At 37.3% G+C, this 24127-nt stretch overlaps 1 protein-coding gene across 4 annotated transcripts in view; it reads left to right on the top strand.

The window, feature by feature from the left end:
• Ccdc15 (coiled-coil domain containing 15) overlaps positions 1-24127 on the top strand; it is a 71664-nt gene that overhangs the window by 2188 nt on the left and 45349 nt on the right. For all 4 annotated transcript variants that reach the window (XM_085844527.1, XM_085844526.1, XM_085844524.1 and 1 more), the window contains exons 3-5: positions 2613-2762; positions 4029-4220; positions 16627-16737. In XM_085844527.1, the coding sequence (XP_085700653.1) occupies positions 2613-2762; positions 4029-4220; positions 16627-16737 (453 nt within the window). The remainder of the gene's footprint in view (positions 1-2612; positions 2763-4028; positions 4221-16626; positions 16738-24127) is intronic.

Raw genomic sequence — 24127 nt, 5'->3', positions numbered from 1 at the left:
GTATACCATACCCTCTGAAAAGTCCTCAGAATTCCAAATGTCACACAATTGTAGAAACTATCTGCAGCTGGCAAAATCATGTCCCTGCTAGACACAAGGCATATCATAGTCACCTGCTGTGGACAGTCTGAAGTAGCTCTATAATCTCTACATCTAGGATTAAAATGAAATCACATTCTCATAATATTTGTGTGGTTTTTTTAAAAGAAATAAAAACTCCAAAATGTCACTATAACTGTGCCTCAAAACCAGGTGGAGGGAGAGAGCCAACTCCTGAAAAGTCTTCTAATGAACACATGAGATCATACCATCAAATGTACTCATTTGTACATACATGTATGCAGTGTACACACAAACACCACCCCCCCACACACACACTAAATTTTAAAAATGTTGAGCTAGAGAGATGGATGGCTCAGCAGCTAGGAGAATTGGTTCCTCTTTCATAATTCTCAGCACCCATATGGCAGCTAACAACTGTTTTTTAACTCCCAGTTCGAGAGAATCTAAAGCTTCTGGTCCCTGAGGGCACTACAGACATGTAATATATAGACAAACACCCAAGGAAAACACCCCACACATAAAAGATAAAAGTAATATTATAAAATTATAAATGGCTAGAATGGTACATGCCTTTTATTCTAGCACTGGGGAGGCAACGATGGGTGGATTTCTGAATTTGAGGTCAGCTTGGTCTGTATAGGGTGTTCATTCCAAGTCAGACATAGTTAAAGACCCTGTCTCAAACGAAACAACCCCAAAACATGAACGCCCCCAATTATAAATGTTAATATGCAATATAGTAAGTTAATTTTATTTATGTTCAGTGTATATAGTTACACAGTCATTGATTTATGCCTACTTTGCTACCTTTTAAGGAAGGAACTTAAAAGTTGGACTGCATGTGATGAAGTGCTAAGAATAATATCTCTCTTAATCAAAGAAGAAAGATATGACTGGGTTGGTTGGGAAAGTTTAAAAGAATCTGGATAAGTAGATATGAGATGACTCTCCTATTACGGGGATTGAAGACAGTAAGAAATAAGGAAGTGGCTATTAGATGGTGGATTAGATCGGTTGGAGGGGAAGGTTTAGTGGAAGGATGGAGGTTGGCAGGATTTGAAGATAAGGGGAGTAGGAAACTATAGAAAGTCATGGGAAAACTTTATTCACTATTTAATATTTATAGATAAGTTCCATAAACAAGCTGTTTTGATTAGATTAATTGCTTCAAAGTTTTAAGGGTTAGGGAGAGATTAGGGTTAGGGTTAGATTGAGAGGAACAAATTAGAATAAATTAAGACAATTTAGACATGAGGCATAACATCAGAATTTCTTTAGTAATGGGGAATGGAGGAGAGGAACGCCTTGGGTGAGTGAAGTAGGAATCAGTAAATAAGAATTGGTATGAAGTTCTGTTATTACTGAAGTCAGTATACTTTAGCAAACTTTTAATTCCATCTACTTATTTGTAGTGCAGAGGTGTGAAGGTTTGTAGAAATTGGTTCTCTTCTCCCACCATGATGTGGAGCTTGGTGATAGCACTCAGCTCTTCAGGGCCTTTACCTGCTGAGCTATCTCACTGCCCCAATATATCTTTTTAAGGACTAAGACACCTTTAGAGCTAATGTCAGTAGTATCATACTGCTCAAAATCTTTTACTATAACACCCTTTTTGTTAAAAATAGTTTAAGTTCTCACATAGTCAGAATATTAAAAGTCTTGAAACACATACAAATTGTTTCCTTTTCTCCTTATAAATATTCTACAATCAGTTCCAGTCAAGCATCTGGTAGAACTCTTTATTACTAAAACATTGGGAATCCATTCTTACGTACAGCCCCAGCACTGTCAATTCAGAGATAGAGTAAATAGTTACTTCTAAGGCTTGTCTACTTTAAGGACATTCCTATTCTAAAGAAAAACTTAACATTTCAAGGTTTGTAAAAGCCTCACAGCTTCAGAAATTCATTTCTCTTTGGTAATTAAATTACTGGTAAATTAATTTGGTAAGCTAAATTATTATGAAAAAAATCACTGTGGTCTTATATATGATTTCTCTTGCATGTTAGCCCCCTCCCTTTATCTTTTGTTATATAACAAATCATATGAGAACATAGTGGCATGAAGCATGTAATACTGTGTGTCAGGAGTTTACACAGGATAATGCGGCATGTCTTACCTGCTTCAGTGTCCTGGGCCTCAGCTGAGAGGCTTAAGTAACTGGATAGTTGAGACATCTTACTGGGTCTGGATGTTAAAGTCCTTCATTCTTTGTAGACTTTTTCATGTATGTGGCCTTTGAGTTGGGGGGTTAGTATACCTGGGGGCTGGCTGGATATCTTTCCATACCATAAGGCTAATTTGGCTAGCTGTGCTTCCCTCCAACTTGGGAGTCTCAGAGTAGTCAGTTCTTTTGTGATACTGGACTCCCTAACTACACTTAGATCAGTGGTTTAGAGCTGTCATTTCCTTGCTCTTCTGGAGAGAGCAGATTTTAGAACTGAGTTTTTCTTCTTCACAATAATATGCTAACTTCTCTGCATTCATGACATTCCTCATGGGCCAAATGGATGACATTTAAGTCCACGTTCTATTTTTTTTTTTAAAAGACTTCAGCATACGCAGTTGAAGAGGAAATAAAGGAACAGCAACGAAGAAAGCAAGAGTCTCTGAGACATTTTCAGAGACAAGTCAGGCACCGGGTCAATCAGCGGGTTAAGCTGAAGAAAAAGCAACAACTTCACAAGTCTTACAAAGCAGTAAGTTCTGAAGTGAGGTGGGGTGAATGGACACGCTGTGAAACTGTAGCACGATCACTTTTTGATGCTGGTTGTTAAAATCCAAATTTCTACTGTGTATAACCAATTTTCGTGTAGAGAAACCTTTTTTTTTTTTTTTTTTTTTCTGTTATGTTCCAACTTGCTTTTTATCCCTTTCACTAAAGTGTAAAAAAAAAAAAAAAAAAAAAAAAAAAAAGGTCAGGATTTTAGGTACAGATTTAAGTTTGAATTCTATCTTTGTCACCTAACTTTGTGACCTTGGGCTAATTACTTTTCTAATTGCATAATAGTTTCCTTATTTCTAAAGTAGACAAATGTTGAGTATGGTGGCTCATCCCTATTATCTCAGTATGTGGGAGGCTAAGGCAGGAGGAGTACTATGAGTTCCAGACCTGGACTATACAGAATGAGACCCTGTGTCAAAACAGAAAAAAATCATCAACGTATACATAAGTATGATTTATGTATCTCTATGTGATATATGATATGAATATATGATACGTATATATGCATATATCATATATCACAGAGTTACATAAATATATGTATGTATATACATATATGTGTATATATGATATGTGTATTAAGGTTCTGTAGACGAACAGAACAGATAGGAAATTTATTAGAGTGACTTACAGGCTATGGTCCGATGTCTGTCTCCGATGGAGAGGCCAGGAATCCTGTAGTCATTCAATCCATGGGATTGGATATTTTTGCAGTCCCAGTCTGGTGCTAGAGTCCCAGAGGATCCTTAGAGAGCTGCTATTCTTTAGTCTGGGTTGGAATTCCAAAGAAGTTGCTTCTAATACCAGTGAGTCAGCACAGGATAGATGAGCTGGCCAGTGAGGCAAGAAACCAAAAGCTTTCTTCTTCCATATTTTTTATGTGGGCTGCCACCAGAAGGTGGCCTAGATTTAGCGTGGGTCTTCATACCTCAGATCATCCAATCAAAGAAATCTTTCACAGGTGTGCTCATCTGCTTAGCTTTTAGTTGACTCCAGAAGTAATCAAGGTGTCAGCCACAATTAGCTATCACAATATGATATGATACTTAAGTTTATAGGATTGTATAGGAACTAGGTGAGATAGCCTACTTAAATTATTATCACATGTTTGTTCCTCCGTCAGCTAAGGCCTCCTGCCCCTACTCATTTGTCCAAACTGAAAATTTTATGGCTGCTAGAAGGTATTACTTATGTTAGAATGGAGTAGCGTCTCATTATCCCTCCTTTTTCCTTTGTGTAGGCCGAAAAGGAAGGCTCTATAGCCATGCGGTATTCAGATTTGGCACATTTAACTTCTAAAAGGACAAGTGTTTTCCCTAGCAATTTGAATGCTGCTGTTGGAAGGTTTAGGTTACCCACTTCCCAGGTGCTTGGTGATGCAACAGAAGATGGAGAGAATCAGAATCAGGTGTTTCAACAACAAGCTCAAGCTGTAAGTACAGGTACATTTTATTTTCTGTTTTCATGTTTCTCTTCAGTCCTCTAATGTATAGATATAATGTATTCAGGGTATAAAATAGATATTAGGAGTTGACCTATTGACTTTTCTTTTTTTCTTGTGTGTGTGAGTGTATTGTGTGTGCATGTGTAGGCTTGAGATTCGCATCATCAATTGTCTTTCTCAGTCACTCTCTACCTTACATATTGAGGCACCGCCTCTTACTGAACTTGGTGCCCTATTCCCTATCTCTGACTCCCAGATGTGGGATTCGGCTTTTTATATAGGTTCTGGGGCATGAACTCTATCTAGTCGTCACAGGTGTACAGCCAGCTCTTACCAGCTGAGCTCTCTTCCCAAGTCAAACTACTACTGCTACTACTGCTACTACTACTGTTTCTTCTTTGCCACTTTTTATCTATTAAATGTGGGATAGTGTTTATTTTCAGTTTTCAAAAATTGTTTATTTATGGATTGAATGGCTGGTTGGTTGAAAGTGTCTTGCTGTGTAGCCTAGGCTGATGTGAAACCCACAGTCATCATCTTTATATCTCCCAAGTACTGGAGTTATAAACATGAACCATAATATATTCCTTATTTATGAATATACTTTTTACATTCATTTGTTTTTGATAAGACATTGTAGAACTGTCTAAAGAAAGGTATCAAAAACCTAGTTATAAATGTATTAGTCTTGAGTCAAAGAACATCAAATTTTCCAATTGTACTGGAATTGTGCTCTCTATATGTAATTGTCAGTTTTTTGCTATAGACAGAAATAATCTTAACTGTTGATGCCAAGGTTCAATACAGTTAAATAGTATTATTTTTTTTTGCTTCTCTTAGTTTTGTCTTTTAAACTAATTATCACAATAAATGTATCTGTACTATATGTCAGGTAATAATCTAGTAAATTCTTAACATATCCAGAATACTTAGAAAAAATTTAAGTGACCTTTTTAATGTAGCTAATACTTAAAAATTAAAGCCCTGTGAGAAGCATCATTCTTCCCATCCAGTTAGTTCCTTTTTTGGATGCCTGAGCTTTTGCTGATGTGTTGTTTACCTTTGCTTTAAGAATTGTTCTTCATTCTACTTGAAAACACATATTTAGGGATAGTGTGAAGAAAAGAAAAGTCAATGTGGAAAACAATGACCACGTGAAAACAAAAGCTGTTTTACTCCAAGTTAATGTGCTTTTTCAAGTCCTTGAATAGCTTCAGGGATTGACCTAACTAGGGCAGCAAGACAGGTATATAGGGACACATGAACAGAAAAGCTGTGATCAAGTTAAACTCTCTGAAGTTCATTCAGTGTGCTTATTATATACAGTTGAACAGTGAGGTGTGTTATTGCATACAGCTGAATTGAGGAAGCAGGGCTTATGGTATACAGGTGAACCAAGGAAGCATGTTTAGCTAATTTCAGGAGCTATCTCTGTAGGGTAACAGTTTTGGGGTCATAAATATCAGTGGGGAGCAGGAGGAAGCTATGTTAAACTTTTTTTGCATACATTATAAATATCTGCACATGGACCAGAGAAAGGATTTGCCATCCCTTGTTGAGGTTTGGTCTGTTGCTATGTATTGTGATGCTAAATACTGACCCCCAAGATCTGGTTGCTTCAGGGATGAGGAAATCCTCATGTACACCAAATGTCGCTATGTAATCTTGTTCCTTAATCTAAAACTACTGGTTAAATAAAGATACCTACAGCCTATAGCTGGGCAGAAGAGAGGTAGGTGGGGCTTTGGTTCCTGGGGCTTGGGTTCTGAGGCAGAGGCAAAGAGGAGGAGACAGGTGAAGAGAGAAGACACTATAGGTTATAGGACCATGAGAACTGGCCGTGGGGATTGGCCAATCAGAGCAAGAGCAGCCCAGATGGAACATGGCAAGTCATATCTTGGGTTTATTGACAGGAAAAGAGACAAAATAGTTTAGAGTGTTTCATATCTGCTCAGCTATAATACTGTTAAGGCTTATTATAAAGGTTTTGGGTCTTTTTTTCTGGTGACTAAATTATCTAAGGTGGGGTAGAAACCCCCAGTTAATTTTTACTACAACAATCCCTCTGAACTCATCAAGGGAAGGCTTTGCCACTAGCAAGGCATTGGAATCTGTGATAATCTGAAAGAAAATGGTCTCCAAAGGCCCATAGTGGGTGGCACTGTTGGGTGTGGTCTTGTGGGGGAAGTGGTCACTTGGGGTAGGGCTTTGAGGTTTCAAATGGTTAAGCCATGCCTAGTGTGACAGTCACTTTCTGCTGCCTGCTGATCCAGGTTAGAACTCTTCATTTACCTCTCCAGCACCATGTCTTGTCTGCATGCCACCATGCTTTCTGCCATGATGATAATTGCTAAACTTCTGAACTGTAAGCCAGCCCCCATTAAATGTTTTCCTTTATAAGAGTTAATGTGGTCATGATGTCTCTTCAGAGCAGTAGAAACTCTTAACTAAGACAGAATTTGGTAGCAGAGACTGAGGTATTGGTGATAGGCCTGCAAGACCATACTTTTGTTTGAGGAATGTGGACTTTGGATTAGAAAAGCAGTTGAATGTTTTAAGTGGAACTTAATGGGCCGTCCTCTTAGGATCGTGAAAGACAGTCATGCTGAGGATGATTTGAACTGTAGGGGCCTGGCTCAAGATGTTTCAGAGGAGAAGAATGTTAGTATGTGGCTGTCTTAGTTAGGGTTTTACTGCTATGAACAGACACCATGACCAAGGCAAGTCTTATAAAAAACAACATTTAATTGGGGCTGGCTTACAGGTCCAGAGGTTCAGTCCATTATCATCAAGGTGGGAGAGTGGCAGCATCCAGGCAAGCATGGCACAGGCAGAGCTTAGAGTTCTACATCTTTATCCAAAGGCTGCTAGTAGAGGACTGACTCCCAGGCAACAAGGGTGAAGGTCTTAAGCCACACCCACAGTGACACACCTATTCCAACCAGGTCACACCTATTCCAACAAGGCCACACCTCCAGATGGTGCCACTCCCTGGTCCAAGAATATACAAACCATCAGAGTGGCCTAGAGACTGTTTGTTTGTTTGTTTGTTTGTTTTTAATGATATTTTGGTGGTAAATATGGCTACTTTTCCCCTCATTCAACAAAATCTGCCTGAGGCTAAAGTGAAGTGTTTGGGTTATTTGCATTGCAGAGATAAGAACAGTAAAAAGTGTAGAATCTGTAATATGCTCGGTTTTGTCTACAATAAGTGATGAAGTCTCCAGTTGGTATTTTATGAAGGAAAAGAACAGAAATGAGGTGAGGTAGGAAATCAGGTTATAAAGAATCTTAGTTTATGAAGTGAAAGTCTATGAAATGAAAGTTTAAAAGTTTTTATACCTTCTCCCCTGCTTTTTTTTTTTTTTCCTGAAAAGGGCTGACTTACTAAAGGATGTTGGGTGACTTATTAATTTGGTCCTATGAACTTTTGCCCACACAGCCAGTAGTGGTTTTTATTCTTACTATTGCTATTGCACTTTTAATCCACTAGATGTCGTTGTGAAACCAGACAATGAAACTGTTGACGCATTAACTCCTTTGCTTTATCTAGGACTGATTAAATAATGGCAAACACAATTAGTTTCTGAATGTTAGTGAACATTTCCGTTTTTGTTTCTTTAAGCTGTAGAAAAATAGAATACCGGGGTTGGGTTTTTATTTTATTATTTAATATGATTGGGTCTTTTACCTGTATGTATATGTCTATGCATTATGTGTGTACAGTGCCTGCAGAGGCCAGAAGAAGGCATTGGAGCCCCTGGAGCTGGGGTTACAGAGGGTTGTGAGCTATTGTGGGTGCTCAGACTTGAACTAGTGCCCTCTGGAAGAGCAGTCAGTGCTCCTAACTGCTGAGTTGTCTCTCCAGCCTCTGCCATTGATTAGATTTAGTTTCGTTTTGTTTAGTTTAGTTCAGTTCAGTTTGTTTTGTTCAAGACAGGGCTTCTCTTTGTAACAGCCCTGGCTGTCAAAGACACCTGCCTGCCTCTGCCTGCTTCTGCCTTGGGAGTGCCACCATGCCTGGCCAGCATTGGGTTTTAAAGCTTATCTGATGCTTAAATATTAAAGGACAAAATGTTTTGGCATCTGGACTATATGTGATAATACAAGCATCAGCTATTGTCTTAATTATCTTGCTGTTGCCTTGATAAAATACCTTGACAAAAGCAACTTAGAGAAAAGGCTTATTTTACTTTGGCTTATAGGTCAGGGCAGTAGTCCATGAGGCAGCAGGCAAGGAAGGCATGGTGGCAGGAGGAGGAGGAGGCTGGCTGTTTTCATTATGCCTGCATTCAAAAAGCAAAGTCTGTAGGAAATGCAGCTATGCTAAAACCTCAAGGTCACCTCGGTGACCTACTTCCTCCAACAAAGCTCCATCTTCTAAAGGTTTCATAACCTTCTTCCTCAAGCTAGGGATCAAATATTCAAACATGAGCTTATGTGAGACATTTGACATTCAAACCACAGGATGCAGAGGGTTATTGGAAAAGCAGGTTTGTCTAGGAGTTAATGCTAAATCTGGGTAATATGCTTAAATTTTATTAACTTAATTACACTTCCCTTAAATGGAAGGAAGGTAGGACGGGAGGAAGGAAGGAAGAAAGGCAGTTAGTTCATAGGTTAAGGCTGCTCATCCAGAGGACTCAGGTTCAATTCCCAGCATTCACATGGCAGCTCACACCTGTCTGTAATTCCAGTTCCAGAAAATCTGATGCCCTCTTCTGCCCTCTGCAGGTACTGCACACACATGGCTAACAGCCATACATGCAGGTACAATGCCCATTCACATAAAACTAAAATGAATAAATCCTAAAAAAAAAAAAAACAAAAAACAAAAATCAAAACAAAAAAACAAAACAAAAGCAAAACCACACTCAAGTGTATGAAATAAATAATTGTAATATTTTTTTAAAAGATGAAATAAAAACATTTTTAGCGGCCAGTGGCTCAGTGTAGGAAGGCACTCACTGCCAAGCCTAGTGATCTGAGTTCAATCTCAAGGACCCACATAGTGAAAGGAGAAAGTCAATTTCTGCAGATGGTCTTCTGGCCTTCATATTTCGACTGTGATTTGGTAGGGACACTTGTTTCAACAGGTAAAGGTGCTTGGCACCAGCCCAATGACCTGCATTTGTTTTCTGGGACCCATATGTTAGAAGGAGAGAACCAACTCCCACAAGTTGTCCTCAGTCCTTCAAGCATTGGCTCACATGCACACACTAAAAAAAACCAACAATAATAAATTAACTGTAGTAAAATCTTTAAAAATGTGTTTTGGCTAGTTTTTCTCTTTGTCTTACTATCCAACCTCCTTCTAATGCTTGATATCCCCTACCTATTGAATGGCCAAATGTAATTAGGAACAGAAACTAGTAGCCACAGCTCCTTTTGTTAGTACAGATATTTATCCTTACAGATTTCTATGCTATGGTTTCATTCTTGGTTGTTTCATTTAACTGAATTTTCATTCTTACCATAACACATTCATCTTTAGACTATACAGTTTAGCGCTGTTTCTTTTCAGACTATCATGGTTTGTTTTAGTTTTCTGTTTCTCATTGAAGATTTTGCTATCTTGGTTTTTAAAAATAACTTTTTAGGTAGTATATAATTAATATACTATATTAATTTCATTATGAGATTTTACGTATATTGTTATATTTTGCTCTTAATTGCTTTCTTCTACTGTATCCTCCTTCCTTTTGCTAGTCTGCCTCTCTTTTTCTCTCTCCCCACTTTTGCTCTCTCTAAAACCTAGATTCTATAGAAGTGAAAATGTGGTATTTTGTTTCTTTCCTTATTATCCTCTTGTTCTTCTCTCCTTCTTAGACCTCCTCTTCTTTCTTAATCCCCTTTCCTTTCATATTGTGTGTATGTATGTGGTGCTCACATGCACATGTGCGTGCACAAATTTTGTGTGTACATAGATTTTGTATATAAGAGAAAATGTGATAATGCATTTGTTTGAGTCTTGTTTCATTTGGCATGGTGATCTCCAGTTCCACCCACGTGCAAATGGCATTTCATTCCTTTTTATGAATTCCTTTTTATACAATTCCAATGTGTATATCTATTATGTATTTTCTTCATTCATTGATAAATGCTTATTAGGCAGGCCTTCTATCCTGGCTACTGTAAATAGTGTGCAGTAATAAAACGGCTGTGTCACTCTCTGTGACATACTGACTTGGTTTCCTTTGGGTGTATTCACGGAAATGCTGTTGCTAGATCACTGTTAGTTCTATTTTTAGTTTTTGAGATACTTCCAACTTATATTTCCATAGTGGTTGCAGTTTATGTTCTACCAAAAATATAATGGCGCTTCCCTCTTACATCTTTGCCAGCATTCTGAGTGGGTTTAGATGGAATCTCAGAGCAGTTTTTCTTTTTTTAAAGTGCATTTTCATGATACCTAAGACTTTTGAGCATTTGAAAAGATACTTCCTGCCATTTGTATTTTTTGTTTTGAGAACTGTCTGAAGTTCATTTGTCCTTTTATTTATTTACACAAGATCCCTTATTGTAGGGTGTAACTTTTTCAGTTATTTATAGATTCCAGGTAGCAATCCTCTGCCAGGTGAGTAGCCAGCTGATGGCTTCTTATGCTATATAGAAGTTTTTTTAGTATCATGCAGTCCCATTTGTCAATTAATTCTTAGAAGTATTTTCTGTGCTATTGGACTGCTTTTAAAAAGTTCTTTAAAACCTTGAAGTGTTTCCTGTGGTTTCTTCTAACAGTTGAATTTTAGGTCTCATATAAAGATCTTATATTTGATCCATTTTATTTATTTATTTATTTATTTAGATGCAGGAATGTCATGGATTTAGTTTCATTCTTTTACATCCTATGTTGTCTCTATTCCCTCAGTATGCCACCAGATTTCTATTCTTTTTTTTTTTTTAAGATTTATTTATTATTATACATAAGTTCACTGTAGCTGACTTCAGACACATGAGAAGAGGGTGTCAGATCTCATAATGGGTGGTTGCTGGGATTTGAACTCAGGACCTTCGGAAGAGCAATCAGTGCCCTTACCCATTGAGCTATCTCACCAGCCCCAGATTTCTATTCTTTATCTTTCCTGGAAATAATTGCTTTTGTAGTTAAGATTTTTTTATTTACTTGGTTATGTATGTCTATGTGTGGGTTCAAGGAGGCTAGAAAAGGACATCAGATCCTCTGGAGCCAGAGTTAAAGGCAGTTGTGAGCCAGCCACCTGATGTGAGTGCTCAGAACTAAACTCAGGTCCTATGAAAGAGAAAACATCACTCTTAGTCATTTAGCCATCTCTCTAGCCCTTTAGATACTTAAATGATGTGAAATAAGTTTTAAATTATCTGTAAGGTCCTGTCTCGTTTTTCTATATCTGTGCTAAGATACCATGATCAAGGCAACTTAGAGAAGAAGTCATTTGTTGGGGCTTATAGTTCCAGAGGTGACTCCATGACCATCATGGTGGGGAGCATGGCAGCAGGCAAGCAGTCAGGGAGAAGAGGTAGAGAGGAGAGTTCTAACTAGGAGTGGTTTGGGCTTTCTAATCCTCAAAGTCCACCCCAAATGGCATGCCTCCTTCAAGACCACACCTCCTACCCCTTCTCAACCAATTCCATCAACTTGACACCAAGCATTCAACTATATTTGCCTGTGGGGACCATTTTTATTCAAACCACCACAGGTACCATTCAGGTAATTCAGGCTAACCCAAGCAAGAGAAGAGTTTGCATCAATAATATACACAGTTGGTACTGAAGAGATTGCACATTGGTCCTACATAGCCAGTATCAAGTTTACTATGTGAGACCTTACATCAAACTCACTCCCCTACACACACACACACACACACACACACACACACACACACACACACACACAAATCAGTATAATTTGCATTATACTTAAATAAGTACAACTTTGGCTAGCTATTATGGTATTGCACATATCTTAAATTGATAATGAGTTCCATAGCAACAAAGTAGGGAAGCATTTTATAAATATCAATCCCTATCTATGACCTACATAGTACTATTAGTTTTAGTTCAGTTATGTATAAATTCTTGTCTTTCCAATGGGCAGAATTACATGAACAAATTAAAAGAGCTAAAAAATATATTAAATATTATTAAATTTTACTCTGTATACTTGCTGACTGTTTTAAATTTGTTTTGTAATATAATAATACTGGTCTAAATTTTGACATTTAAATCAACATTTGTTTATATACTATAATTTTTTTATTTCATCAGGCGAAAGTCTTTTTGCTAGTAAAATTGTTTTTGAGCATAATAGACTTTTCTGTTGTTATATGTAAAAGACACTGTAACACGACCTGTATTGCTTGATATTCAGCTATTTAGCCACTGTTTCAAGCAGCTAAGGCTGGGCAGGAGGCTGTCAACCTTTAGTAGAGCCTGTGAAATACTTGTTTTCCGCAGAAGGCGCTAGAAATGGCCCTTTATCACAAAGGACACTGCCTTTTAAGAGTAGGTGTGAGTGAATGTTTGTTGACTGATGATTCTATTGGATGGAAGAAAACCTAGGCTTGTATTCTCTAGGATATGCCTAAGGTCTGAAATGAAATAGTATGTGTGTGTAGTGTGTACACAGATAAAAGAATAAGGTGTATGTAATACCCGTATTTTAAAAACAGAAATACTCTGCCCATTTCACCCTCCTCAAAAGTAACTATTTCTTTTCTTTTTTTTTTTTTAAGTTTTATATTTTGGTAGCAACATTCATGTTTCTAAATTATAAGCTGCTCTGTGAGAAAACGTTTAGCTGGGGAGATTCGACACACAGGCTACTCACCCTCATCCTAGTTAGCTTGTTTGAGTCTCTGGTCACTTCTGTGCATCTCAGCTTTGGTCAGAAGTAGATGCTCAGACTTGATAGCTTACTTTGGGAGAGGCCTAGTGAATCTGGTCAGTTCAGCTATTTTGAGTTGTTTAGCATCCTGTTTAAAGACTTCCCTGCAGGATGGGGACCGAATATTTCAATCTCAGAGGAAACTGTTAACACACAGAAGCATATGGTAGAGAGTGTTGTTGATGTCCCATTAGGAAAGCTGAGGATTTGGCTCTCTTTTCTTTCCCTCTTGCCATTACAAATGTACCTTTCTATCCTATAACCTCTCTTTATAATATTACTATATTATGATTTTGCTTAGCTGAACTGGGCGGGTGGTAGCTGCAACTCCTTTTTTAATCTGGAGTTATATTCATTCTTTTTTATTTGCTAGGTTTTCTGTACAGTTTTGAATTTTTCATTTCCACTAGGGAATTGTTTGTTTTTTTAAAAATAACTATCTAATTTATGATGGTGTGTATGCTGGGAAGTGAGGTTCATGGAGGCCAGAAGAAGGGGTCAGATCCATTGGAGCTAAAATTAAGGCAGTTGTAAGTTGCTCCACTTGGGGGGCCGGGACTAAACTCAGGCCCTTTGGAAGAATAATATGTGCTCTAAGAGCAGCTGAGCCATTTCAGGATTCTACTTGTTTGTTTTGAGGCAGTGTTACTACATAACTGAGGCTTTGCTGGAATTTACTACTTAGCAGAGGCTGGCCTTGAGATGGCAGCAATCCTGTTGCTGGAATCTCCCAGGTGTTGGGATTGCAAGCATGAATGCCACTACAATCAGCTCCATCTAACAAGTTTAAGTCTTGACTAATCATTTAGTCCAAGTCTGTTACTAATAAGTAATAGCTGGTAAAAGAATGAGTTTGTATAAAAAAGATAATTTTAAAGTTTGTATTTTGAATATATTTTTTAACATATTCATATAAATGTACACATAGTAATTACCAATATTTTGCAATACAAGTGTTCCTTTATATTAGTTTCTTTTCATTGTTAAGTAATTTTATACTAGTAATAGCTATTTTCTGTGTTTTGTGTTATGTACATCCAGATTACCCAACTTAAGTGGCTTCAAGTATCAGAGATGTATTTGTTCAGGGTTCTAGATGCTAGATATCTAAACTTGATCTTAATCAAGGTAGCAGCAGAGCTACACACCTACAGATTTTAGAAGAAAATATGTTCCTTAACTTTTCCAGCTTTTGGTGTTTATCTACTGCCATGCCTTTTCTTGTATCAACCTTTGTCTACATCTTCACATTATTTCCTCCTTGATAAATCTCCCTCTAATGTTTTTTTACAAGGACACTTGTGATGTCAGTTAGTGCCCATGGGGATAATATGAGATTGTTTCCATATATTAGTGTTCTTAACCATATCTGCAAGGGCTCTTTTTGCCTTAGAAAGTGTCATTTGGAGGGCTGGTGAGATGGCTCAGCAGTTAAGAGTACCGACTGCTCTTCCAGAGGTCATGAGTTCAAATCCCAGCAACCACATTGTGGCTCACAACTATCTGTAATGAGAAACAAATAAAGAACCCATGGGCCTGAGTGAGTGGGGACCGGAGCAAAAGGAAGAAAGGGAAGGAGGAAAAAGAGAGAAAAAAGGTGTCATTTAGAGTTCCAGGGATTGGGGTGTAGTATTTCGGATGCCCAGTATTCAGACTGTTAAAATGTCATTGAAAAGGCTTTCACAAGGTTGAAGTTTGGCAAAGTGTTAGAGTAATGAAAGAGAAACAGAACCTGGTGCTTTTTCTGGCTGCTAGACCAGTTGAAAAACCTGCTTATGACTCAGACTTTAAAACAAATTAGTAATTGATGGGAAATGAAGATTCTAAACACCTGTTTTTAGATGCTTTACAACAGACTACAACAGACATTTGGAATCCTTGGCCTAGTAATCCATTGGGTCATTGAAACTTATTTTACTTGACAGTAAATAATGCAGCACATGGCTCACTCTATGTTGTTTAACTCCAACTGCACAGAACGTATGTTTGCATTGTGAATGACTGTCTTGATTTCTGTAGCCACTCTGCACTTGATTCAGAAGTCTTCCTTTTGGTGGACTAAAGAGTGATGTTTCAAAATGTTTTATCTGGCTAGAAGTGTACCTCTAGAAGCAAGGACTAAGGAGAGAAGATTACTATGGAACGTAGGTCTGGTAGTAAGAGTGTTTTTTGTTTTTATCATTAGATCATTATTAGTAAAAATTATGTAGTACTGATTATTATATTGGTAAGTCACAGTTTTCTTCAAGGAAGATCTGATACCAGTGGCATTTTTGTAATGAGTGTGTTAGAAGTATTCCTAGCCTTGCTATATATAATTCCTTTAACTAGTGTGGAAATGTTTGCCCTTTACCCGATGCCTTACTTATCCCAAAATAAAAAGATACATAGGTTTCTTTTTTTTCTAAGTGAACATTTTTTGAAGATTTGAGAGAGATAAAATAGGGTGTGCGATTGTAAAATAAAATAATCATGTACTAAAATCACTAGAATAAGGAGTAAATATAAAACTATTTGATGGTCACATGTCAGTTATTTCTTAGAATAACTGAAACAAACTGGTTCTTTAATATACATGTGCATTCTACATTAACTTAATGTGACAGTTAGCTTTCATTGTCAACTTGACACAATCTAGAATCACCCAGGGAGAGAGTTTCAGTGAGGGAATATCTGCATTGGGTTGGCCTGTGCTCATGTCTGTGGAGGGTGTTTCAATTAAGTTCATTGATGTGGAAAAGCCCACTGAGGGTAGCACCATTCCCTAGGGAAGGGGTTCTGAACTATAACAAGAAAGGAGAAATCAAATTGATTACAAGCTAGGAATCAAGTGAACATGTATGCATTCATTTCTTTCTGTTCCTGGCTATAATGTGACTAGCTCTTTGAATTTCCTGCCTTGGTTTTCCTACAATGATGGACTATAGCCTGGAGTTGTAAGATGAAATAAACCACTATTCCCACCTCCACCTCAATCCCTGAGTTGCCTTTGTCAGGGTATTTTTATCCCAGCAACAGAAGAAATGATATTTAGGATATTTTAGAAAGTTTTTGGATGAAAAGGAAATCTGAGAAAAGGCTAGTGTTAGTTTAAAGTGAGGTAGGAATAGAAAAGATTCATGTAAATAAGGAAATAAGAGTTTTAGGGAAACTAGGTATGGAGTCTTATAGAAAGGAGTAATAAAAACATTAATGCAAGATGAATAAAGGTAAGGAATGTACTTGCTCAATAATTTCTAAGTATATTTAGATAGTTGGCATTTTATGTATAAAAGATATATATAATTTAAAATAGATTTGATTAATAAACCTTAAATCAAGTCATAAAGTTACCAAGTTTTACCTTAGAATATTGGCAGCAATATTCTAAAGCACTGTCAGTAGATTAAAGTCTCCTTTGTGAGTAATCCTCTTGTCCTAAGTCTGGCATCTTTTAATAATAGAGACCTGATTTCCTGTTGGAACAGCAGTGCGTTTGCTATTACGACTTTAACCTGTTTTTGTTTTCTTTTTTCCACCTTTCCCTGGCAGCTTAGTCAAACTATGAAACAGGCACGTCACCAGCTGGCATCCTTTAAAACTGTGAGTGAAAAAAAGACATCAGTACTTCCAAATGGTGGAAGGAAAAGTCCCACCCAAGAGGTATATTAATTTCCAATATGCTGTTCTAAAAAAATATGTGAAAGTATAGTTAGCAATTTATTTTTGTATCAACATAATTTAGAAATTCAAAATAATTGTAAGTAATCTTTAATATCCCTTAATCGGGAATGCTTGAATCTAAATACAGCCATTCTTTTAAAAAAAATTATGTTTGAATAGTACCTGAAAATTAGGGAAAACTTTTACCTGAAAAAAGTATGATATACAATTTCATACTCTATAGTGTTAATTTTAAAAATATATGTGTTTATTTAACAAATGTTGGTACTATGTTGGTGAAAATAAAGATAGAGATCTATCAGGGGACTTCTCTACTAGTATGGAAGTATGTATTAAATAAGTAAATAACCAGAATCTGAGATGAGAAGTTGTGTGTGATAAGGAAAAATGAGACAGGGTGAGAATGTTGAGTACAGACAAACATTTGGATAGAAATGGTACAGGACGTTAGTACTGGTCTTCCTTTCCTTCCTTGAACTTGCTGAGAATCAAATCCAGGGCCTCATATTTTTGTATAATATTATAGATGATTTTTTTCCTTCTGTCTTTTTATTTCATAATATATATGTGTTTTACTTTCTAATAAGGAAATAGTAAATTCTATTTTTGTTTGTTTTTCAAGACAGGGTTTCTCTATATAACCTTGGCTCTCTTGGAACTAACTTTGTAGATTAGGCTGGGCTCACAAAGATCCCCCTGCCTCTGCCTCCCGAGTGTTGGGATTAAAGGTGTGCACCACCACTACCCAGTGTGAGTACTATTTTTAATAAAGGAATTTAATTCTACACTTAAGTTTAGAATGAAGAATTAGAAACTAAGTGTAGATCTAGGCTTAAAAGTATATTTAGGCTTATACTTGTAAAATGACATTGTTTGGATGTCCTACTTATTTCAGATTTTACTAGGTGGATGCTCAATTTGTGTGTTTTCATGTGTTTGCTCATTAACTTTGAAGTTTTGGTGGCAGCATGTAGTAAAGTAGACACTTAGGCTTTTTAGTGTATTACACCATAATACACTAAAAATTCTTGCCCAGTTTCAGTGCCTACTTGGCATATGGCATGGACCATACACATTGTGTGTTGCTTAACTACAGCAATACATTCAGGGAAATGTGTTGCTAGTCGATTTCCTTACTGTGTAAACTCATAGCGCATATGTATACAAACTAAAGGTTATAACATAATTCATTAGGTGATAGTCTTATGGGACCCCATATGTTGTAACATAGGTGGGTTTTTCTTTAAGTATTACAACATGGCCGTCAAAGATATCTGTCCCTAAGTTTGTAATTGGCTGGGTACTAAACTATGAATATCTTCCTCTTCAGTATTAATTACAAATTTAAAAATTAAATTTAAAAAGCAAATGGGCATCTATATGCTCACATCTATATACTCATGCAGCCCATCCTAGGTATAGTCATTTGGTACCTTTTTCCTAGTATCCTGTTGTAACTTTTGAAATATCTTTTATTTTGTGCCTTGTTTCTTTTTAACCCTGCCATGAATTCAGACTGTTAGAGTCACTAGCAGATTGGACACTTTCTAATATGCCAGGAAAAAGGTGTTAGTTCCTAGAGACTGATATTCTACATTGTTTGGAATATACTCAGACATTTTAATTGGTGTTTTTCCAGAGAAAATACTGTTCACATAATTAATCCTGTAGAAGAGAGAATTAATCCTGAGATAATATTCTTGTACAAACCAGTTTCATACGTCAGAGGTGCCATTTGAGTGTAATTTATTATTATGATGATGATAATGAGTTCAGGCTTGCTGCTTGTTTCTAGAGAATGCCATGTTCTTCTCCAGACTAAAGGATAGAAATAGACCCACTCCATATATCTGGGAATGATCTATGAAATTTGTGAAACTTTTTTACACTTACACTTTCATTTATATCTGACCTGTGTTCTTCCCATATGTGTGAGGCAGAAACTAGCAATCAAAAAGAACTACATTGTAACCCAGTTAAGTTCTGCAGTCATTTTTTAATTAGACTTTTGTGGCATCTATTTGTTATTGTCATTCAGAATCTGAGATACAAGTACAGCATGTTCTTGCTTGGCCCCTGTCAGTTTGCCAAGACTGAAATTAAGGTCTTCTGTAACTGTTAGTGGCTAGTAAAGCAGGTTGCCATTTCTAAAGTTTATATATTCTTCCAGTTTATTTTGTTCCACATGTTGATGTGTGATTTATTTGTATGTTTTAAGTGCAAATAATAATTTTTCCCTTTATTCTAAGCAACTGTTTATTCTAGATCATTTGTAAAGATTGAGTATCATGAGGCCATTGCTTTCTTTAGACCATTTATATATAGATTGGCTTGTTTTACCTCCCAAGAAAGCCCTTTTTAGAAAACCAGCATATATCAAGATAAATAAATAAACAGAAGAGGAAATCCCCCTCCATGAGGTCCATGTAGGCACTGTAATTACAATGTATTACCAGAACTTTTTAGAAAATCAGGTAGGGAAATGTAGATATAGATACTTATTGCCCATTTGTATCTCTTGTGAAGAAATGTCGATTGAAAAAATTGTAATTGGATCATCTTTTTTATTGTAAAGTTTTAAATGTTCCTTCTATGTTATGACTATTAGTCTATTAGAAAGTAGACAAGTGACCTTCTCCCATTTGGTATACTATCACTTCACTTTATTAGTAGTATCATTTATAGGCTGCAAATTTTAGTTTTGTGGTGTTCTAATTTATTGTTGTCTTTTGTTGTTTGAACTTATTGTGTTGTAACTCCTACCCATTGATTACCCATCATCAAGTTTTACTCCTGTGTCTTCTAAGTACAATAGACTTTTGGCTCTTACTTTTGAGGTCTGTATTCATCTTGAGTTGATTTTCATGAGAGAATTGAAGACATTGTTCATTTCATTCTTTTTTCATTTGATACCCAGTTGTCTTAATGCCATTTGTAAGAGTTGTTCTTTTCCCATTGAACTGTCCTGGTGTCACCCTTGTCAGAAGTCAGTTCACTATAAACGTGTGGATTTGTTCCTTTCCCCTCATCTTTCTGTGTGTCTGTATGATTTTCTTGTTAATTCTGTTGTCTTTTTCTGTCTTGCTTTTTTCTTTAAGCCAGCTGGCATTTTGATAGGGATCCTTTTAAGTCTGTAGATCATCCTGTAATCTGCAATGTTGGAAATGTGCCTATGGTTGGTGTGTGTGTGTGTGTGTGAATCTTTTTGTGTATATTCAATAAGGTTTGAGGATATTTCCCAGGCTGGTTTCCACTCATGAGTTCACGTTGTTACCTTCAAGTTCTGGGACTACAGATTGTCCACCAAATTCTGTAATATTGCCAAAGAACAATATGTCTTTGGCACTATGAATGTGGGATATCTTTTCATGTATTTAGATCTTTAATTTCTTTTAATTATGTTTTATAGTTTAAAGTGTACAGCCTTGTACGTTATAAACATTTAATACTATTTGAATACATTCTTCTGTTAGAAGTCTGTTAGAGGGCCGGGCGTGGTGGCGCACGCCTTTAATCCCAGCACTTGGGAGGCAGAGGCAGGCGGATTTCTGAGTTCGAGGCCAGCCTGGTCTACAGAGTGAGTTCCAGGACAGCCAGGACTACACAGAGAAACCCTGTCTCGAAAAACCAAAAAAAAAAAAGAAAAAAAAAAAAAAAAAAAAAAAGAAGTCTGTTAGACTTCTTTGCAGTATCTAAAGACTTACTGTTCTTTTTTTTTTATTTTTTATTTTTAATATTTTTATTACATATTTTCCTCAATTACATTTCCAATGCTATCCCAAAAGTCCCCCATAGCGCCCCCCACTTCCATACCCACCCATTCCCATTCTTTTGGCCCTGGCATTCCCCTATATTGGGGCATATAAAGTTTGCAAGTCCAATGGGCCTCTCTTTCCAGTGATGGCCGACTAGGCCATCTTTCGATACATATGCAGCTAGAGACACGAGCTCCGTGGTTCTGGTTAGTACATCATGTTGTTCCAACAATAGGGTTGCAGATCCCTTTAGCTCCTTGGGTACTTTCTCTAGCTTCTCCATTGGGAGCCCTGTGATACATCCAATAGCTGACTGTGAACATCCACTCCTGTGTTTGCTAGGCCCCGGCATCGTCTCACAAGAGACAGCTATATTGGGGTCCTTTCAGCAAAATCTTGCTAGTGTATGCAATGGTGTCAGCGTTTAGAAGCTGCTTATGGGACGGATCCCTGGATACGGCAGTCTCTAAATGGTCCATCCTTTCATCACAGCTACGAACTTTGTCTCTGTAACTCCTTCCCTGGGTGTTTTGTTCCCAATTCTAAGAAGGGGCACAGTGTCCACACTTTGGTCTTCATTCTTCTTGAGTTTCATGCGTTTAGCAAATTGTATCTTATATCTTGGGTATCCTAAGTTTTGGGCTAATATCCACTTATCAGTGAATACATATTGTGTGAGTTCTTTTGTGATTGTGTTACTTCACTCAAGATGATGCCCTCCAGGTCCATCCATTTGGCTAGGAATTTCATAAATTCATTCTTTTTAATAGCTGAGTAGTACTCCATTGTGTAAATGTACCATAATTTCTGTATCCATTCCTCTGTTGAGGGACATCTGGGTTCTTTCCAGCTTCTGGCTATTATAAATAGGGCTGCTATGAACATAGTGGAGCATGTGTCCTTTTTACCGGTTGGGACATCTTCTGGATATATGCCCAGGAGAGGTATTGCTGGGTCCTCCGGTAGTACTATGTCCAATTTTCTGAGGAACCGCCAGACTGATTTCCAGAGTGGTTGTACAAGCTTGCAATCCCACCAACAATGGAGGAGTGTTCCTCTTTCTCCACATCCTCGCCAGCATCTGCTGTCACCTGAATTTTTGATCTTAGCCATTCTGACTGGTGTGAGGTGGAATCTCAGGGTTGTTTTGATTTGCATTTCCCTGATGATTAAGGATGTTGAACATTTTTTCAGGTGTTTCTCTGCCATTCGGTATTCCTCCGGTGAGAATTCTTTGTTCAGTTCTGAGCCCCATTTTTTAATGGGGTTATTTGACTTTCTGGAGTCCACCTTCTTGAGTTCTTTATATATATTGGATATTAGTCCCTTATCTGATTTAGGATAGGTGAAGATCCTTTCCCAATCTGTTGGTGGTTTTTTTGTCTTATTGATGGTGTCTTTAGCCTTGCAGAAGCTTTGTAGTTTCATGAGGTCCCACTTGTCAATTCTCGATCTTACAGCACAAGCCATTACTGTTCTATTCAGGAATTTTTCCCCTGTGCCCATATCTTCAAGGCTTTTCCCCACTTTCTCCTCTATAAGTTTCAGTGTCTCTGGTTTTATGTGAAGTTCCTTGATCCACTTAGACTTGACCTTAGTACAAGGAGATAGGAATGGATCAATTCGCATTCTTCTACATGTTAACAACCAGTTGTGCCAGCACCATTTGTTGAAAATGCTGTCTTTCTTCCACTGGATGTTTTTAGCTCCCTTGTCGAAGATCAAGTGACCATAGGTGTGTGGGTTCATTTCTGGGTCTTCAATTCTATTCCATTGGTCTATTTGTCTGTCACTATACCAGTACCATGCAGTTTTTATCACAATTGCTCTGTAGTAAAGCTTTAGGTCCGGCATGGTGATTCCACCAGAGGTTCTTTTATCCTTGAGAAGAGTTTTTGCTATCCTAGGTTTTTTGTTATTCCAGATGAATTTGCAGATTGCACTTTCTAATTCGTTGAAGAATTGATTTGGAATTTTGATGGGGATTGCATTGAATCTGTAGATTGCTTTTGGCAAGATAGCCATTTTTACAATGTTGATCCTGCCAATCCATGAGCATGGGAGATCTTTCCATCTTCTGAGATCTTCTATAATTTCTTTCTTCAGAGACTTGAAGTTTTTATTATACAGATCTTTCACTTCCTTAGTTAGAGTCACGCCAAGATATTTTATATTATTTGTGACTATTGAGAAGGGTGTTGTTTCCCTAATTTCTTTCTCAGCCTGTTTATTCTTTGTGTAGAGAAAGGCCATTGATTTGTTTGAGTTAATTTTATATCCAGCTACTTCACCGAAGCTGTTTATCAGGCTTAGGAGTTCTCTGGTGGAATTTTTAGGGTCACTTATATATACTATCATATCATCTGCAAAAAGTGATATTTTGACTTCCTCTTTTCCAATTTGTATCCCTTTGATCTCCTTTTGTTGTTGAATTGCTCTGGCTAGGACTTCCAGTACAATGTTGAATAGGTATGGAGAAAGTGGACAGCCATGTCTAGTCCCTGATTTTAGAGGGATTGCTTCAAGCTTCTCACCATTTACTTTGATGTTGGCTACTGGTTTGCTGTAGATTGCTTTTATCATGTTTAGGTATGGGCCTTGAATTCCTGATCTTTCCAAGACTTTTATCATGAATGGGTGTTGGATCTTGTCAAATGCTTTTTCTGCATCTAACGAGATGACCATGTGGTTTTTGTCTTTGAGTTTGTTTATATACTGGATTACGTTGATGGATTTCCGTATATTGAACCATCCCTGCATCCCTGGGATGAAACCTACTTGGTCAGGATGGATGATTGTTTTGATGTGTTCTTGGATTCGGTTAGCAAGAACTTTATTGAGGATTTTTGCATCAATATTCATAAGGGATATTGGTCTGAAGTTTTCTATCTTTGTTGGGTCTTTTTGTGGTTTAGGTATCAGAGTAATTGTGGCTTCATAGAATGAGTTGGGTAGAGTACCTTCTGTTTCTATTTTGTGGAATAGTTTGTGAAGAACTGGGATTAGATCTTCTTTGAAGGTCTGATAGAACTCTGCACTAAACCCATCTGGTCCTGGGCTTTTTTTAGTTGGGAGACTATTAATGACTGCTTCTATTTCTTTGGGGGATATAGGGCTGTTTAGATCATTGACCTGATCTTGATTCAACTTTGGTACCTGGTATCTGTCTAGGAACTTCTCCATTTCATCCAGGTTCTCCAGTTTTGTTGAGTATAGCCTTTGGTAGAAGGATCTGATGGTGTTTTGGATGTCTTCAGGATCTGTTGTTATGTCTCCTTTTTCATTTCTGATTTTGTTAATTAGGATGCTTTCCCTGTGCCCTCTAGTGAGTCTGGCTAAGGGTTTATCTATCTTGTTGATTTTCTCAAAGAACCAGCTCCTTGATTGGTTGATTCTTTGAATAGTTCTTCTTGTTTCCACTTGGTTGATTTCACCCCTGAGTTTGATTATTTCCTGCTGTCTACTCCTCTTGGGTGAATTTGCTTCCTTTTGTTCTAGTGCTTTTAGGTGTGTTGTCAAGCTGCTAATGTGTGCTCTCTCTAGTTTCCTTTTGGAGGCACTCAGAGCTATGAGTTTTCCTCTTAGAAATGCTTTCATTGCGTCCCATAAGTTTG

This window comes from Mus caroli, unplaced genomic scaffold, assembly GCF_978045245.1.
Source record: "Mus caroli unplaced genomic scaffold, Mus_caroli_1 scaffold_11, whole genome shotgun sequence".
Taxonomy (NCBI): domain Eukaryota; kingdom Metazoa; phylum Chordata; class Mammalia; order Rodentia; family Muridae; genus Mus; species Mus caroli.
This window is presented reverse-complemented; position numbering and strand designations above follow the sequence as displayed.